This window comes from Balaenoptera ricei, chromosome 20 (assembly GCF_028023285.1).
Source record: "Balaenoptera ricei isolate mBalRic1 chromosome 20, mBalRic1.hap2, whole genome shotgun sequence".
Taxonomy (NCBI): domain Eukaryota; kingdom Metazoa; phylum Chordata; class Mammalia; order Artiodactyla; family Balaenopteridae; genus Balaenoptera; species Balaenoptera ricei.
Genome location: NC_082658.1, coordinates 17,065,584 through 17,084,877, shown reverse-complemented (window position 1 = coordinate 17,084,877; position 19,294 = coordinate 17,065,584). Strand labels below are relative to the sequence as shown.

The window sequence follows — 19,294 nt, the reverse complement described above, 5'->3', positions numbered from 1 at the left end:
CACAAATTGGGGCCAAGACCTATTAATTCTACTTCTGCACTGTAACTTGCATTTGATTCCTCCCTTCCATCCTCACAACTTTTGATCTAATTCAGCCAACATCACCTCTCTCCTAAAAAAACTGCGATAACCTAATTGGTTTCCCTGACTCTAATTTCTCTTCTCCAATTCAATCTTCTGTCTGCCACCAGACATGACCTAAAACTAAAAATGTGATTCCTAAATAATAAAGCCCATGTATTGATACTTCATATTCCTAACGCCATACCTTTGTTTTACACTACCCCTTTTGCCTGAATTCCCTATTCCAAACCCCTTCCACCTATGGAAATCTTACCCATCTTACAAAGCCAAGTTTATAAAACTCTTTGTTTGGTTCCTAGTAAGACTGGGTATCTCCCATATCTCTATTTTTTTGTGCTTCTCCAACAGTCTTATCACTACTTATCACCAGCTGCCTTAAACTACTTAGTTGAGTACCACTATTCTAAGTTCCGGCATGCCTGTGCCACCCAGTATATGCAACGTTAGTTGAAGTGTTTATTAGCGTTTTTTGAGATACACTTCTGCTATGGTTTGATGTTTGTCTTCCCAAAATCCATATGTTGAAAACCTAATGCCCAAGGCTATGGTATTAGAAGATGAGGCCTTTGGGAGGTGAGTAGGTCAAGAGGGCAGAACCCTCATGAATGGAATTAGTACCTTTATAAAAGAGGGCCCAGAAAGCTAGCTTGTCCCATCCAGCAGGTGAGGATACCATGAGAAGTCTGTGACCCAGAAGAGGGCCCTCACTCAACCATGCTGGCACCCTGATCTTGGACTTCCAGTCTCTAAAACTGTGAGAAATAAATTTCTGTTGTTTATAAGCTACCCAGTCTCTGGTATTTTGTTACAGCAGCCCAAATAGACTAAGACAAGTTCATATAACATAAAATTCATCACTTTAAAGTGTACACTTCAGTGGTTTTTAGTATATTCACTACATTGTGCAATTATCACCACTAATTCCAGAACATTTCTAGCACTCCAGAAAGAAACCCTGTACCTATTAGCTATTTAATCCCAATTCTCCCCTCCCTCATCCCTTGGCAACCACTAATCTACATTCTCTCTCTACGGATTTGTCTATTCTGAACATTTCATATAAACAGAATCATACAATCTGTCATCTTTGTGACTGCTTCTTTCAATTAGCATAATATTTTCATGATCATCTATGTTGTAGCAAGTGACAGCACGCCATTCCTTTTTTGTGATCATATTCCACTGTATGGATAACCCACATTTGTTTTATCTGTTCATTAGCTGATGTACATTGGGTTGTTTCCACGTTTTGGCTATTATGAATAATGCTGCTATGAACATTCATGTACAAGTTTATGTACGAACATATACTTTCAACTCACTTGGTTATATAGCTAGGAGAATTGCTGGATCATTCTATGCTTAACTTTTTGAAGAACTGCCAAACTGTTTCCCACAATGGCTGCTCCATTTTACATTCCTACCAGCAGCGTATGAGGGTCCCAAATTCTCTACACTGTCATCAACAAACTTTTTTTGTTTAAACTATAGCCATCCCAGTGGGTGTGAAGTAGTATCCCATTGTGGGATTTGATTTGTATTTCTCTAATGATTACGATGCTGAACATCTTTTCATGTGCTTATTGGTCATTTTCACATCTTTTTTGGAGAAATATCTATTCAAATCCTCTGCCCATTTTAAAATAGAGTTTCTTTTTATTGTTGAGTTGTAAGGGTTCTCATACATTCTGGATACTAGACCATTATCAGACATATGATTTATAAATATTTTCTCCCATTCTGTGGGTTGTCTCTTCACTTTCTTGATGCATGAAAATTTTTAATTTTGATGAAGTCTAATTTATCTATTTTTCCCTTTGGTGCTTGTGCTTTTTGTGTCATATCTTTAAAAAGATTGTTTAATCCAAGGTCATGCAGATTTTCACCTTTGTTTCTTTCTAAGAATTTTATAGATTTAGATCTTTGACCCATTCTGAGTTCATGTTTGTATGTGGTGTGAGGTAAGGGTCCAGGTTCATTCTTTTTCATGTAGATATCCGGTTGTCTCAGCATCATTTGTTAAAAAGACTATTCTTTCCCCACTGAATGGTCTTGACCCTCTGTTGAAAATCAATTAACCATAAATGTATGGTTTTCTTCGGGACTCTCAATTCTATTCCACTGGTTTACATGACTATGTGACTATCCTTAGGCCACTGCCATATCATCTTGATTACTGTACTTTACAATAAGTTTTGAAATCAGGAAGTGTGTCCTCCAACTTTACTCTTCTTTTTCTTTTTCAAATTGTTGTGGCTAAAATGGCTTTGCAACTCCATATGAATTTTAGGATCAGCTTGTCCACTTCTGAGAACAAAGCAGTTGGAATTTTGAAAGGGGCTGCACTGAATTTATAGATCAATTTGGGGAGTACTGCCATATTAACAATATTAAGTTTTCCGATCCATGAACAGATTTTCATCTACGTTTCCTTCTAAGAAGATGTCTTTCCATGTATTTAGATCTTTAATTTCTTTCAATGTGTTTTATAGTTTTCAGTGTACAAATCTTACAATTCTTTGGTTAAACTTAGTCATAGGTATTTTGTTCTTTTCGATGCTATTGTAAATGGAACTGTTTTCTTAATTTTATTTTCAAATTGTTCATTGCTAGTGTATAGAAGTGCAAATGATTTTTGTATATTGATCTTGTATCCTGCAACTTTATGGGATTCATTTTTTAGCTGTTTTTTTCTTGTAAATGCTTTCATCTGTACACAGATATAATTTTCTTTCTTTCTAATTTGAATGCCTTTTTTACTTGCTTAACTGCCCTACCTAGAACCTCCAAAATAGTGTTGAATAGAAGTGGTAAGACAGCAGACATCCTTATCTTGTTCCCGATCTTAAAGGGGAAAGCTTTCAGTGTTCGCCAGTAAGTATGATGTTAGCTGAGGGTTTTTGTGTTAGTTGAAATATATTTGTTGAACTGAATTTTCAGAGTGCCATCTCATAAGGTTGCTCTGAGAGTCTAAGATCTGTGAAGGTGTTTTCAAAACTGTAAAATACCATTCATTCAATTTAAGATATTCTTATTTAGTAACTGAGTGTTCTTACTCTGAAAAGTTTACTCCAAATGTTCTTAAAGAAATCAAAACAATGTTTGTGAAGCTTTTTTTTTTTTTTAATTCCAACATCCTGATGAAAGTTTGGCACCTACGTTCTTTTGAAGAGTGAAGAAGGAGAGAAGAATTTTTGGAGAAGGAATCAGAACAAGGATCCCAGGCCTTAGAGCCTCTCCCCAGTCCCAACCCCTAAGTCCCATAGCTCTGGGCTCTTCCCTTAGCGAGACAGAGGGCATTCAGGAATGCAGAAAGTTAGAGATGCAAGACAGGCAAGAAGCAAGAGGCAGCATGGTACAGAAGGTGAAACACAAGTTTCAGTACAAAAAGTTAGCTGTGATTTCAGTTGTTCAGAAAAAAAAAAAAAAAGAAAAAAAAGTGAGACACCTGAAAATATTAGAAAGTCTAATAAATTTCACATCTTCAAAGCTGCAAAATCTATTGATTTACATCCATATTAATCTAAATTGCTGATGTTAATCTGAGTCACTATAATTAAACATGCTAATAATTCATGATGCAAGTGCCTGTAATACTGAGAGGTTTCTCTGTTTAATAAACTCAGCTTGATAGTATAAGAATAATATAATGGTATTATTTATATTTTTTGGTTATTTAGAAATAATTATTTATAAATAATTGAGTAAAAGATTGGCTGTCGGAAGGCAAAAAGGAATTACTACCTTACTTTTGTTCAATGGAACAAATATTTAATGAATACCTATAATGTTCCAGGCACTGTGGTCTGTGCAGGAGATGCTCAATTAACAATGAAGTAGTGACTACTTTTTATATTTTTTGAATACTGAATAAAAATAAAATACTTATTGAAAACGTAAGATATAAAATACCGAGAAACAATCACCATGTTCCTACCACCTAGTTTAAGAAAAAGAACATTACCACTTCTTTAAATCAACTTTTTATTAAAGAAAACATACATACAGAAAAGTACACACATTGTGTTTGGAAGGCAGCTATGCTCACCACTATACCACCAACTCTGCACCACACATTGTGTTTGGCTCAAAGAATTTCTGCAAAGTGAACACACCCAGGGTAACCAACACCCAGTTAAAGAAAGAGAACATTACCAACATCCCATACTGCCCCCTCCTAATCACTAGCCCTTCACCCCCAACCACAGATAACTGCTATCTTGTTTCTACCACCAGAGATAGAAATCAGAGTTTAGCCTCTTGAAAACTTTATATAAATGGAAACATATAGCTTGTATTATTTTGTGTGTGACTTCTACCCATCAATATTATGATTGTTAACACTCATCCATGTTGTTGCATGTAGCAGTAGTTCATTTTCCTTGCTTTTTATAGTATAAAATTATATGAATATACCACCATTATTTATCCATGAGTTGTTTCCAGTTTTTAATTATGAATACTGTTGCTAATAACATTACATGCCTTTTGAATAATAATGTATGCATTTCAATTGGATAGCTATACTCCCACCCCCCCACCCCTACATACACCCCCTCCAGAAGAACTGCTGGATCGCAAGCATACATGCACACGTTCAGCCTTAGGGAATTTTGTCTAAGGTATACAAAGTGATGTTTTGATATAAGTATACCTTGTGTAATGATTACCACAACAAGCTAATAAACATATCCATCACCTCACAAAGTTACTTCTGTGTGTGTGTGTGTGTGTGTGGAAGTGTGTGTGTGTGTGTGTGTGTGGTAAGAACACTTAAGATCTACTGTCTTAGCACACTTCTTTGGCGGTCCAGTGGTTAAGACTCCGCGCTTCCAACGCAGGCGGCGCAGGTTCGATCCCTTGTCAGGAACTAAGACCCCACAAGCCACCCAGCACGGCCAAAAAAAAAAAAAGAAAGAAAAAGAAAGATCTGCTGTCTTAGCAAATTTCAAGAATACAACATTTTTTAATTAACTATAATTACCATGCTATCTAGCATTGCAAGTATTTTCCATGGAAAGGTCAGTCAAGGTACCTAATTCTCCATACTGCAGGAAATAACTTATGCTTTCTTAAATGTCTGAAAATTGGATATAGGTGAAGGTATTAAAGGAAAGGTAAGACAATAACGCTGAAATCTAGAAATAACAAGGTTGAGTATACATTTGGAAGGAAATCTGGAGAAAAAAATCTTGAACAATTTGTTAAAGTAAATTGGAGAGCTCAAAATTCTAAGTCAATGGTCCTCAACTTTAGCATACACCAGAATCTCCTTCAGAACTGTTAAGGGATTGCAGGGGCCCCACCTCCAGAATTTCTAATTTAATCAACCTCTGTGGGGTGAGAGAATCTGCACTTTTAACAAGTTCTCAGGTGATGCTGATTAGCTGGTCTGTAGATTCCACTTTGAGAATCATTGCACTGAGAGAAATAAACTTCATAAAAACAGAAATAATGGCAGGTTCATTTCCTTCTACAAGAGAAGAGAAGAAAATATGGAAAAAGAGACTTCAAAAATGCTCTTGGTCCATTTCATCCTTTACCTTGGTAAAACTTTATAGTTAAGTTTATTTTGATGCTTTATAAGTAGTAAATTGATTGGAAGTCTATATAAACAAAAAAGTTATCAGACTCAATATCTGCAGATCGAGAAAAGGACTGTATCGGAGGCCAGCAGCTATTTAAAGTTAGATCTATGCTATATTAATGACTTGGATAACAGAATAAACAACAGTAGAGTATTCAATAGTTGGCAGAGAACATAACATTAAAATCCAACTACAGACACTGTCCAAAATGATAATTTACTAAGGTACACAGAAATAAACAGTCATTCACCCATTCAACAATCATTTACTAAATAACACTTTCATGCCAGGCTTTGTTCTAAACAGTGGGATCTAAGTCTGCTGTCATCTCAAAAAATTTTGTCAATATTATTCTCTAGGAGAAAAGTAACTAGGATAACTAAATTGTTTTAATCTCCCCACTCAGATGTTTTTTTGGAAGACTCAGAATTAGTGATTAGTTTTATTTTCATTGCTTGTCAAACCAAGTAAGAAAATGTTTGTTCATATGCACATAACACTAAAAACACTTTACACTTTTAAAAAATCCACCAGCGATGGGAATTCCCTGGCGCTCCAGTGGTTAGGACTGCGCTTTCACTGCCGAGGACCCGGGTTCAATCCCTGATGGGGGAACTAAGATCCCATAAGCCACTCGGCCAAAAATAAATAAATTAATAACAAATTAAAAAAAAAAATCCATCAGTGAAATCCTAAAATTCTCTTTAATATTTAGTGATTTTATAAAGAAGTGAATGCTGGATTTCAAAAATGACAACTTGTTTCTTACTTTAATAATTTTCCTATTTTCTCCATTACCAAAGATCTACATAGCTAGTGCAAAATACATCAGAATTTTAGCACTTCATTCCGAATTTAGCAAAGGACCAAAACACCCTGCATTACTCATAAACAGCTAGTGCTAATTCATTTGATTGCAAATCTATAGGGCACAAAGTTGCGATAAATTATTAGCACTTTTTGGCTTAATGGCAAAAAAACAGGAAAGAAAGGAGGGAGGGAAGGATGGGGAGGGAGGGAGGGAAGGATGGGGAGGGAGGGAGGGAAGAAAATCAGCTTATCAGCTTCCTAGAGTAATTCAGACAAATTTTATTGAAATGGTCTTTGTATCTGCCCTTATAAAATACTATAAGGAAAAAATGTAAATCAACGGCAAAAGATAAATTTAAATATAAAAAATTTTTTAAAGGAGGGATTAAGTTGCTCGTAAACTTCACATGGAAAAGGGCCAAGAAATGCCAAATGAAGAAAAATGAGGGGGGCTAACACTACCAGATAGCAAGAATAATTTTAAAGCTATGGTAATTAAAATAGTGGTATTGGTGCACATATAGACAAACAGAATAATGAAACAGAATAGAGTCCAGACTTACAGTGGATATAAAACAGAGGTAGCATTACAAATCAGTGGGAAAAAGGATGGAATCAATACATGATATTGGGACAACTGGTTATACATATGGAAAAGATAAAATTAGCTTCCTAATTCACACCAAACGCAAAAATAAATTCCAGATGAATCAAACACCAAAACCTTTTAAAAGAAAATCTTTCTAACTTCAAAGTGGGAAACGATCTCTTTTAAAACATACAAGTACACTAATTATAGAGGTTTAAAAAAAATGGGTAGTTATAACTACAATAAAATTTAAATCTAAAACTCTGCAAACATGAAAAGATCACCACTGAACAGCCCAAAAGAAAAAAAATGGGCAAAGGATATGCAAACGTAATTCAGAGAAGAGGAAACTCCAAAGACCAATATGAAGAATGCTCAATCTCACTAGTAATCAGGAAAAAAATGCAAATTTAAACAATAATATTATTTTACTCCTATCATATTGTAAAAATTAAAATGTCTGCAATATTAAGTGCTGGAGAGGACATGAGTATCAGGTATTCATATACTGCTGGTAAGACTGCAAACTGTTATAACTAGGTAAAGATAAAGGTCACTGATCACCCAGCAATTCTATGTAGCTATTCTACATAGGGTATATGTCCATGTCTCTAGACATATATCTTAAAGAAACTGTTACACACATATGTAAGGAGACATATACAAGAATGTGTGCACTGGGAGAAATAAAATTGAAAACCACCTAAATTGTCCTCTGATAAGAAAACAGATAATTGTGGTATATTTACAAAATAGAATACTACACAATAAACAGAATTAACTAGCTCTATGTAATTTCAACATGACTAAATCTCAATCACAATTTTAAATGAAAAAATGCACGCTGTAGAAGGAAATATACAGTATGACACCACTATATACATTTTTAAAACACACAAAACAATATATTAGTTATGGGCACAAACATACGTAGATGTGAACAGAAAGGATTTATACCAACTTTAAGGTAGTGGTTATTTCTGGAAAAGGTCAGTGGAATCAAGAAGGGATACAAAGGGGATTCAATTGGATCTATAAGGTTTTATTTCTAAAAGTTAAAAGATATAGAGCATATATCACAGTATGTAAACTTCCCTGGTGGTGCAGTGGTTAAGAATCCGCCTGCCAATGCAGCGAACATGGGTTCAATTCCTGGTCTGGGAAGATCCCACATGCCATGGAGCAACTAAGCCCAGGCGCCACAACTACTGAGCCTGTGCTCTAGAGCCCGCGAGCCACAACTACTGAGCCCTCGTGCCACAACTACAGAAGCCCATGCGCCTAAAGCCTGTGCTGTGCAACAAGAGAAGCCACCGCAATGAGAAGCACGTGCACCACAACGAAGAGTAGCCCCTGCTGGCCGCAACTAGAGAAAGCCCGCGCACAGCAACGAAGACCCAACGTAGCCAAAAATAAATAAATAAAATAAATAAATTTTTTATTAAAAGAAGGGATACAAAGGGGATTCAACTGGATCTATAAGGTTTTATTTCTAAAAGTTAAAAGATACAAAGAAAATATCACAATATGTAAACACAATCTGGATCATGGGCACATGGATATATGTATATGTTATACTATTTTCTGTACTTTTCAGCATGCTTGAAATCTCTTAAGGAGCATATGAATTATTCTTGTTTAAAGTGCATAGAGCTAGAAATAGTTATAGTCACACAATGAATATTTAGTTTGCATCATAAAAAAATAAGTTGAAAATTATGAGTTTAAATTTATTTCTTTATTTCTTTTTGGGTGTGTTGGGTCTTCGTTTCTGTGCGAGGGCTTTCTCCAGTTGCGGCAAGCGGGGGCCCCTCTTCATCGCGGTGCGCGGGCCTCTCATTATCGCGGCCTCTCTTGTTGCGGAGCACGGGCTCCAGACGCGCAGCCTCAGTAGTTGTGGCACACGGCCCAGCTGCTCCGCGGCATGTGGGATCCTCCCAGACCAGGGCTCGAACCAGTGTCCCCTGCATTGGCAGGCGGACTCCCAACCACTGCGCCACCAGGGAAGCCCGAAAATTATGAGTTTAAATCACTAGGAAATTGAAGGCAGTGTAAGGTAGGTCTCAGAGCCCATTCAAGGGCATTAATACTGAAGTAGGATAAAGGACCTCATTAAGAGATTTTTACCTAATACACTATACCCAGAGTATGGACCCTTAAGAACAGCCTTATAGCAAGTGACTAGTGTATTGCTAATGCAGCTGTTTCCAAGGATTCACTGCTCTAACAATTCAAGAATTTTCCATAGTAAAATAATATACTTTCACCTTACACCTTTGCACCCTGACTTAAATACCTGAAAAAAGAATATATACATCTTAAGCATAAATTCCTCTGGGTTTCAGAAAGAAGAAGCTAGTTGATAGTGCTTAAAGAGTTCAATTTTATTTTCTAAAATGTATTGCATTTGAACATACTTTATAAAATCTCCACTAGAGTGATACACAAAAGCAATAACTACTGCATACAAGATTGCAGAGAGCTGATATGTTCCGGACAGTAAAACTCTGATTTAGGAAATGGGACTACAAAACATTTTATATTATTTGTTTTGTCTTGTGGTACTGCCCATGAGCTCTCCCCAATCTAGGACTTGTGTTCCAATCTGAAGGTTGGTTATTTGGTGAAGATGTCATTCACCCGTAAAAATGTTATAAACGGTTAGGTTTCTGGACTAGGTTACAAAAGCTTTTTCAATATACTGATACTAAATATACTAGCCTGACCTAGACAAACAGCCAGATTAGGTAAAACTTACCTCTAACATCCTTCTAAACCCCTTTCAACACCTAAGAGAGTTCTCTCTCTTAGATTCCTATTTAAGATCATCTTACTCCTATTTCTTAAAACAAATTACCTCCACTAGATGTAAGAATTTATGAAGAAAACAATCCCTTGGTTTTATTTTCATTAATGTATGTGTGTTTTCAGAAAGGGACTGCTAAATCTCCAGTAAGAGAGATTTCTGGCAATTTTAAAAGAGAGAGTACAAAGAAGTTCAGGCATTGTGGAAAGCCTATCTTCTTCTCTTTCCTTTTTCTTCAGGAGTGGGGTGACAGTGGTAGTCTAAGGGGTCTGGAAAGCAACACCAAACAGAAAAGCTTTACTAAGGAGCTTCTCCCTGCCTAGAGTCAGCTCTCCTCAGCTATTAAGGCTACATTTCAGATTCTTTCCTCTGCTTCTGATTCCCTGATTCCAGAGCAGCTGCAGCACGAAGAGAGTTCTGAAAGACGGTGTGGAGGCCTGGGGCAGTGGAAGCCATCTGTACGTGGAGGTCATTTATAAATAAAAGTCTATATTCAATATAAGTAATAAGAATTACAACTTTAGAATCTGATTTATTACTAGCAAAAATTTAAAACAGCTGAGAAAAACCTATTACCTAATTGAATCTTTTGAAAGGCCAAAAGGAACCAGATATGTTTAAATTAATTGATCGTGTTATAAAATGTATCCAACTTGTCATTCCATATTTTTCTCATATAATAAATACACTAAAACAATAATGACAAAAATTATTTTCTTTTAGGTTCTTTAGTTTTAAGATTAGAGGCTTCAAAGTATTTTAGGGATTAACCAAGTTCTGATGACCTAGATGCTATATTGAATAACATCACACAGTTTATTCTTCAGTTTCCCAGATGGACTAAATATGATGCTTTCTTTTACGGTCAGGAAAAGCAAAGGCCAAGATACACAGGTTACTAATGCTATCATCAGCAACACTGATACAAATCTTCAATTACAGAGTGAACATAAATACCATTTACAAGATGATGTCAGAATGCCAAAATTAACTAAACCAATCAAAAGCAGTAAAAACTCAAAATAGCTTTTCTCCCATAAAAAGAGAATTACGACAAGGCTGACTGTATTTGTTAAACCTGGACAGGTAGTTGCTAGACAATTATGGCTATAGGAGGAAAAGATAAGACCACTCGAGATGGGCCAAAGGTGCTTAAATTTTCCGAAAGACAGAAGGTAGGTTTTGAAAATTAAACTTTGACAGCAGGCTCTAATAAGTTCTAGGTAAGGTAAATCTACTCTTCTTTATACCCTTGCAACTAAGTTGATGAACTGACCTGAATTCAAATGCTAACCCTGCTTCTTGCCGGCTGTGAACCTGGCAAGTTACTAAGTCCCTCTCTCTGAGTAAAACAAAGTTAATACTACCTACCTTGCAGGGTGGTTTTGTCAGGATTAAATGAGATACATTTGTAGTTAAGCAATGGTACCCAAAGCATACTGATGTGTGCCAGCGTAGAGGAGAGTCTCTAGCAGCATGCTCAAGGGCTATTTCTGACCCTGTCTTATCCTACCTTTTCTCAATGACTAGAATGGAGACACAGAAGTCATGATTATGAAACCTACAGATGAAACAAAACTGGACGAGAGCACTACTATGTTGTGTAACGTGAAAGAATCAAGGAAACCTTCAACAGGTAGCAGAAATGGACCGAAAAAAGGTGAACTGTAAAGGGGATAAATATAAGGTCTTACACTTAGGTTCAATAAAACAACTGCACAATACCTAGCATGCAGAGGAGGGGGGCTGATTTTAAAAGAACATGAGAGTTGTAACTGACTGTAAGCTCAGTATGGGCCAAGAGTGTGATTTACTGCAGAAAAAAGCAAATACAATTTTAGCCTCTATTAATAATGGTAGTGTCCAGCTTAAGACAATAGTTAAGATAATAGTTCAAGGATATTCTTCACTGATCACTGTGTTAGTCTCTTGAGCACATTTTAGAAGAAACGCTGACAAAACAGAACATTTCCAAAGGAAGATAACCTAAATGATGAATGGTTTGGGATATAGGATATTTGAGGAATTGGGGATGTTTAACTTGAAAAAGAGAAAATCCGAGGGAATATGTAACGTGTTTTCAGACAGCTAAGGAGCTATCATATGGAAAAGGAATTTTGTTTAGTTCTACGCAGTTCTAAACAGCGGAAATAATATGTATAAAAATTACATGGAACCCCATATAAAAAAGACCTTTCTAAAATGACACTAAAATGGGCTAGCCTTACAGCGATGCACCCTCTATCACTAGAGTATTAAAACAGAGATTAGATTCATTTTCAACAAAAATGTATTGAGCACCTAGGCCCCAGGCAGGTGCAAAGCACTGATGATAGTAAGTAAAAAACTAACATGGTCTCTGCTTTCATGGAAAGCAAAGTCTAGTGGTAGAGGCAATCACACTAATAAATTTTAAATGACAGACAGCTAAATATCTAAGGAAAGGAATACAGTTCTTCAAGAGCATATTAACAAAGGATCCTGACTTAGTGGGGGATCAGAACAGGCCTCCCTTGAGTAGCTGAGTGATCTATGAGTAGGAGGTAAATGGCTGGGAGCAGAACATCACAAAGAAAGGAAATGCACATGCAAAGACCCTGTGGTAAGAGGTTCAAGGAATTGAAAGGCTTATATAACCTGAGCACAGAGTAAGGCGGTGAGTAGAGATGCAGGAGCAGAACCACAAAGGGCCTTAAAGGCCCAGTTAAGGATTCAGTCTTCTCCCAAAAGTAATGAGCTGTTACTGAGGGAGGGGTTTAAGTAGCAATGGGCATGGGAGGGAATCATCAACGTGGTGAATGGCATAAGGAGGCTACTCGGGAGCTTCCCGCAGTAGTCCAGGCCAGAAATGATAGTAGTTTGGGAAAAGGGGGTGGAAATGAAGATGTAGAGAGGTTGACAGATTGGAGAGATTTTTAGGATGTTAAAATGACAGAACCCATGTGACTAGTCCAGTGGGTGTTTTGGATATAGTTTAAAGCAGTAATGCCCAACCCAGATTCTTTGGCCCTAATAATTAATAATACCCTTTTCTGAGGGGGGAAACAGAACTCAGTGATGAATTTTCCTTGAGGGCAGAGGATATGGTAAGAGACAGAAGTATAAAGAATGACCCACTCCCCCCCCTCAGGTTTCCAGCTTATATAAGTGGAATGCATTGTGATGCCATTCACTGAAATAAGAAACCCTGTAAAAATACTAATTAGGTGGGCTAAGACCATGGGTTTGAATTTGAACAAGTTGAGTTTGAGGTGCCTTGGTTTTAAATAGTCAGTTTGACATACTGATCTGAAACTTAAATGACAGGTCTGCACTGGGAGTAAGATACTGAGAATCGTTGGCATCTAGATAGTAGTTGAAGCTGGGCTTAGAAGAGATTGCCTGGGGAGAAAACAGAGAGTGAGGAGACAGCCTTGAGGAATATCTGCATTGAATAACAGAGTAGAGGAGGGTGAGTCTGCAAAAGAGCAGCCTGACTAAAAACAGGAGGGAGGCTGATGCCAAGGGAAGAGCATTTTCCATGAAGGAGGCAACGGTCAACAATGTCAAACGCTGCTGAGACATCAATAAGACAAGGAATGAAAAATGTCAGTTAAGTTTAGGGGCGCGTTTCAGTGGGATGATAGGGCCAGAAATCAGGCTGCAGTGGGTTGAGGCGTGAGTAGGTGGCAAGCAAATGGGAGACAAATAAATGGAGACAAGATTTCTGGCTGTAAAGTGGGAAGAGAAAAGGTGACAGCTGTGGGAGTGGAGGGAGGGTTTACGATGGGAGAAGCCTGAGTTTGTTAAGAGGGAGCAGGTGAATATGGAGGAATGGGGCTCCTTAGAAGCGGGGGAGAGAATCTGAAGCACAGTTGGAGGGAGTAGCTGTAGATAAAAGGAGAGACTGCGGGGAAAAGATGAGAAAGAGCCTAATTATATGACCTTTAAGGTCTCTTCTCACTCTAGAATCTCCTGACTTAACAATTTCCTTTAGGGAGAACATTTGCGTGTATGCATAATCTATGCAAATTTATTCAAATATTCCAGTAGAAATAAATCAGTCAAGCACATCCTTATCCCCTAATGACGCAGTTAACGTCCCCAGGTTTATGACCAGTGTAATCTCTGGGCAGGATCCATCCCTCAGGTTTTTGCTCAACGCACACTGCAGTACACCCCAGAACCAGCCTTATCTCCCCTCGCCAAACCCATACTACCCCGCGATCTCAGAGGCTAAAGGAGGAAGTAAAATTTAAAACCCTGAAACTACAACATATCCTGCTGCATTCGAAACGGCTGTCATTCATAAAAGGAAAACGCGACACTCCAAATCCATCCCCACTCCAAGCTCAAGGCATTTCTGCCTGAGCCGGCAGTGACACGTCCCCCAGATGGCCGGGGTTCTACATTAAAAGTCATTTGCACCCCCTCCTCCTTTCTCAAGACCTTTTATTGTGAAGAACCAGAATTGGGTTCCTTCTGGTCCCTGTCACAGCCCTCGCCCCAAAGCAGCGGACGGATCCCCCGCAGTTATTCCAGAGGCGGCACCTAATAAGCCCTCGCAAGAGGGTGCGGAGAAACCCCTAGAGCCCTCAGACCGGCCTGGGACGGCCACGAGCCTGCCGCTAGCTTGAGAAGAGAGCGGGACAAGCCCCAAGGGATGGAAAGGGAGGATTAAGGGAGACCTAGGAGACCCGGGTAGCGAGGGGGTCTCCTCCCTCGAGCTTCTAAGGGGGATGGAGTTTCTGAGGAGGGCTAATCCCCTGCCACCGCTCCCTCTTCCCAGCTTCTCTGGCCTGCCACCCCCTCCACCGCCCCGTTTGCTCAGGCTCATTCCCCTTCCCTGGGGCCGTCTGGACCTCCAGTTGTCCGTGAGCCCGGCACCCCCGCCTCGGCACCCCCGCGGCTCCGCGAACTGCACTCACCCGGCCCGCCATCTTCGCGGACACGTCCGACTCCGCCGCTGCAGCTCGGCGCTCTGCGCTCGGAAGAGCCCGCCCCCGCCGCGCGCGCGCCCGCTGCCCGCCCTCGCGCAGGCGCGCAGCCGTCTACACGCCGCGCACGCGCTTCGCCGCGTCTCCGATACCCCCGCCCTGCAGTGCATGCGCGGGCTCGACGGCAGCCCGGGGTGGGCGGGGTGGTGGCGCCATTTTGAACGCGAGCTGCCGGGGGCGGTGGGGCTTGTGGGTCTTTCATGTAAGTGTCTGCTGGCGACTTTCTTCAGGGCTCCTTTTGCGAATCTCATCACAACTGGCCGTTTGCGCCGGACTTTATAGGAAGTATAGGAAGGACGTTGATGCTTTTAATCACTGAGCCCTTGCTTATCTCTGCCCTTTAATGGCCTTTTAACTTTATGCTTCCAGACCCACTTAAGTGTGAAAATGTACGTAAAAGCACCCAGCGCGGTTACTGGCCTTACCCCCTGGGAAGATCAGTAATGTGTAGTTGGTTCTGAATTCAAATTCTGCGTGAATTCAGGCTTTTGTTTGTAGGCGGACGTGTTTCCTAGCTCCTGGCATTTACATTTAGCTTATGTGTAGCCTGGAAAACTCAGGTTAAGATTTTCTTCAAATGTGTAAGTGAATTGTGACTGTATATCTTTATATATTAGTTTATTATTAAATATATTTATTAATAAAGGTAATTTGTATCTCTAACAACTTTTGTCAATTCCCAGTGTTCATTTTAGACAATATATACACGGTGGAATTTGAATAAACTATGCCCTAAATTCGGCCTTTTTTTTTTTTTTTTGACCTTGATGTTTCCTTTCTACCATACCATTTCCTCAGAATAGATAATAATAACAGCTCTCTACAAGAAGAGAGGTTCTCCCAAACAGGGTCTCTGATGATCTTATTGCCTCTACTATCTTATATTTCTCTTTATATTTACACAAGACAATAAAAAATGATAAGACGTGTTACCTTTTCAACAGTTAATTAGAAAAAAATAGTTCTTTCCAATATGAGGAAAGGAAAGAAAGACTTAAAAGAGCTGGGCAGGCTTTAGCGATTTAAAATGGAAAACTAATAACAATAAGTGACCTGAAGATGGGCAGGGGACAGAAGAAAAAAAGTCAGGTAAGTTTTGTAAACTCTCACACTGTACCTGAGAACCAGAGTGTGCTGTTGGACAAATCAGATGTTAACTAAATCATCGATGGATCAGAGTTTATCAGGAAGGACAGGGAACTAGTTGAACTCTGATCTATTAACTTGGAAAAGCTATAAAAATAATTAAAATATTTAATTGGAGTTGGAAGGCTTAGATTCTCGTCCTTTTCCTTGCTCTGCCACTCACTCCCCACCTCCCTTCACCTCTCTGAGCCCCAGTTTTCTTACTTGGAAAGTGAGAGGTGTAATTCGATGAACTTAACAGGTTGTCTTACATTTTTTGATACTTCGAATCTATAAATCAAAGAGATTTTGCCCAAATAATTACCAGATCCAGAAGATGACATTGGCTCTCGGTACAATGATCTGACATTATTTCCAAGGCCAGAAAATAAGCAAATGTATTTATCTATACCACTGCTGTGTTGTCTTGCTTTGCTAGGTAAACTAGATTGCAGGTGAAAATGTCTTCAATCTCTCCACCAAGGAGGAGTGTTTATCATCTAGGAAAGACAGGTTTGCTGGATGCTGGAGAGGTTCCACTGTGTCAGCTTACAAGCATATCTCCGCAGGATAAGGGACTCTGTATCCTCTCACAAGTGGTATAAGTTCATTAGAATCATGTGCACAGCCCTCTGCAGGGTCTACCAAAGAAATCATAAGCAGACATGAGCTCCTGCCCTTGAGGTGCTTAGCATCCAGCTGGAGGGGAGACATTACTCCAGGTTGTCACATGTCTGTGCATCCCGTCTGTGCCTTGCTCTAATATTCAAGGTTGTCTTAGAAAGAGAGTGGAACTGATTCTGCATCACCTTCTGAGCAATCCTTGTAGTTATGGTTGATAGACAACAAATATTTTTGCTGCCCCAAATTCATTCCCCTTTTTTTCTGGTCACAGCTACCCTGGTTCATGCAGCCTTGAAAGCATTGTCAGACAATGCCCCCTGCCCTCCCCTGGCCTAGGAGGGAGCACAGAACCCAGGCTCAGTCAATCAGATGCTCTCTCTCCCAAGCAACTACAATCTGGACCATCCTGAGGAAGAAAGACAGAAAATAGCAAGAGCTGATTTACCCCAATGGTGATATTCTGAAAAGACCATCCACTAATTATCTAGACCTGGAATTTACCTGATTTCTGTCTTTGGCAAAATCTGGTTGTCTCTCTTTGTCTTGATTTCTGTGACTTAATCAGTCTTTCCTTTCCTCAAAAAACAAAAAGCAAAACTAAACAAAACTCCCTCAGTTTGTCATTGATCCCTGAAATCCTTAATATACTTTCCTCTCACGGTGAGAAAATAGGTAAGACAGCTTACAATGATTTAAATTTAACCTAAAGTGCAAATGTCTAAGGTCATTTTCTAAGGTCTGGAGGGATTTTTCAGGGTAGAGGAGGTTGGTGAGGTGGGACTAGGGATAGGCTAAAAGAGGAAAAGGGAACTAGGTACCTGAAAGGTGAGGAGAGAAGATGGCGACATGATGAAATGGAGGTAACAGTGCCCAGGATAAAGAACAGTGAGGCACGTGGGGAGAGGGGTAAGGGTTTGACCAAGGTCAGCTCTTGCTGATTACAGCTACTCTGTGACCCATTGTGATGGTTAATTTTATGTTTTAACTTGGCTGGGCCACGGTGCCCAGATACTTGGTCAAATGTTATTCTGGATGTTTCCATGAGGGTATTTTGGGATGAGATTTACATTTAAATCAGTGGACTTTGAGTAAAGCAGATTGCTCTCCATAACGTGGGTGGGCCTCATCTAATCCACTGAAGGCCTGAATTGAACAAAAGGCTCATCTCCCCAGAGCAAGAGAGAATTCTCCAGCAGACTGCCTTTGGTCTTGAACTGCAGCTCTTTCCTGAATCTCCAGCTTGCCAGTGTCCCCCATCAGATTTTTGGACTTGCCAAGCCTCCACGATCACATGAGTCAATTTCTTAAAATAAATCTCTCTATATATGCACATCCTGTTGGTTCTGTTTCTCTGGAGAACCCTGACTAATACACCATGTTTCCTGTCAGTGACAAGGAAGTGATTCCAGGCTTTTATGTGGTGAAACTTGGTATCACCTGTTGCTCCCTGTTAGGTAACGAGCATCTATAGGTGGAGGCCCAATTCAAAGTCTTGGAAACCCCATGGATATAATTCTATTGATATGTTCAAATTACGTCCAGTTAAACATCACTTGACAAGTGCTCCATTAGAATGGAGCTGAGTAACTTTGGGACATTCTGGTTGTAACAGTGATGCTTAACTAGGGGGAAATAGATTTCTTCTGTGTTTTGAGGAGTTAGAGCAATAGTAAGCTACATAAAACTGAACTGATTCACTGTTATCCAGTTTATTTAACAAAGCAATGTGATGTTTTGCTGATTTCCACAGTAGTCAAAGGAAAACTAACTTTAGTCTGTGGAAGCCTAGGGTTAAACAAATGGCACTGGGGACAGAAAGGAGTTTTAATCACTTCAAGGTGTAGGTTTCAAAGATCTTCCAACAGGACTGCATGCAGGAGTTTCGGGGAACAGCGCTGTGCATTGAATTCACCACTGCATTGTGACTGTCAGAGGGTACCCTCCAGGGGGTGTGTGTGTGCGCGTGTGCAAGTGCGTGTGTGACAAGGACCTGCACTGACCCCTCACAGAAGATATCCTTGTGAAGCAGACAAAGGTGGTCTTAATAAATCCTTTGATACCCTTCCCTCTGCACCTCCTCCTCTTTCCCAAGTTCTTTCAGCATTAATAACCTAATATATTACTCTTTCCAGGAGTGTATGCAATTTAAGAGAATATTGCTGGGGAGCAATAAAAAAACAAATCTCTAAGGGTAAAATTGCAGCGACGGGGACGTCTCTATGTGTACAGCGATCCCTATTCTTGCCCTTCCAATCATAACCCACAGGTCGGCCACCCGTGTCCTCAGCCCAGGCTTTCAGAGAGCCCTGTTGAAAACTTGATATTATGGTCCCATCATAGCCAGTTTTAGGAAGATGAAGCTGCCATCTGTTTGCTTTCTGTCAGAGAAAACTATTTCCCAGAAGGATGGATAAGGCTAGAGAACAGAGCAAAATGGAGAAAGAATATAGAGTTTTTTTTAAAAGAAGGAAGACCAGCTGATGCAATGCAGCCTTTTAGCTGCAGTCAGGTATTTTATTGTTGGGTTATTTATTTATTTATTTTTTGATGAGTATGCCTTTTCTCTTTGGAGGATCAAGGACAAACACCTATAGTCACAAAAATCAATTCATTCTGGAAAGTCTGAGTGGGCAGGAGAGATGATAGAATCCTCCGTGGAAAGGAATGCATGTTGCTATGGAAACCAGCTGAT

At 39.5% G+C, this 19,294-nt stretch overlaps 1 protein-coding gene across 1 annotated transcript in view; it reads right to left on the bottom strand.

The window, feature by feature from the left end:
* NSF (N-ethylmaleimide sensitive factor, vesicle fusing ATPase) overlaps positions 1-14,861 on the bottom strand; it is a 161,432-nt gene extending 146,571 nt beyond the window's left edge. The window contains exon 1 of the mRNA XM_059907700.1: positions 14,785-14,861. Coding sequence (XP_059763683.1) covers positions 14,785-14,796 — 12 coding nt within the window. The 5' untranslated portion in view covers positions 14,797-14,861. The remainder of the gene's footprint in view (positions 1-14,784) is intronic.
* Positions 14,862-19,294: the final 4,433 nt, after the last annotated feature.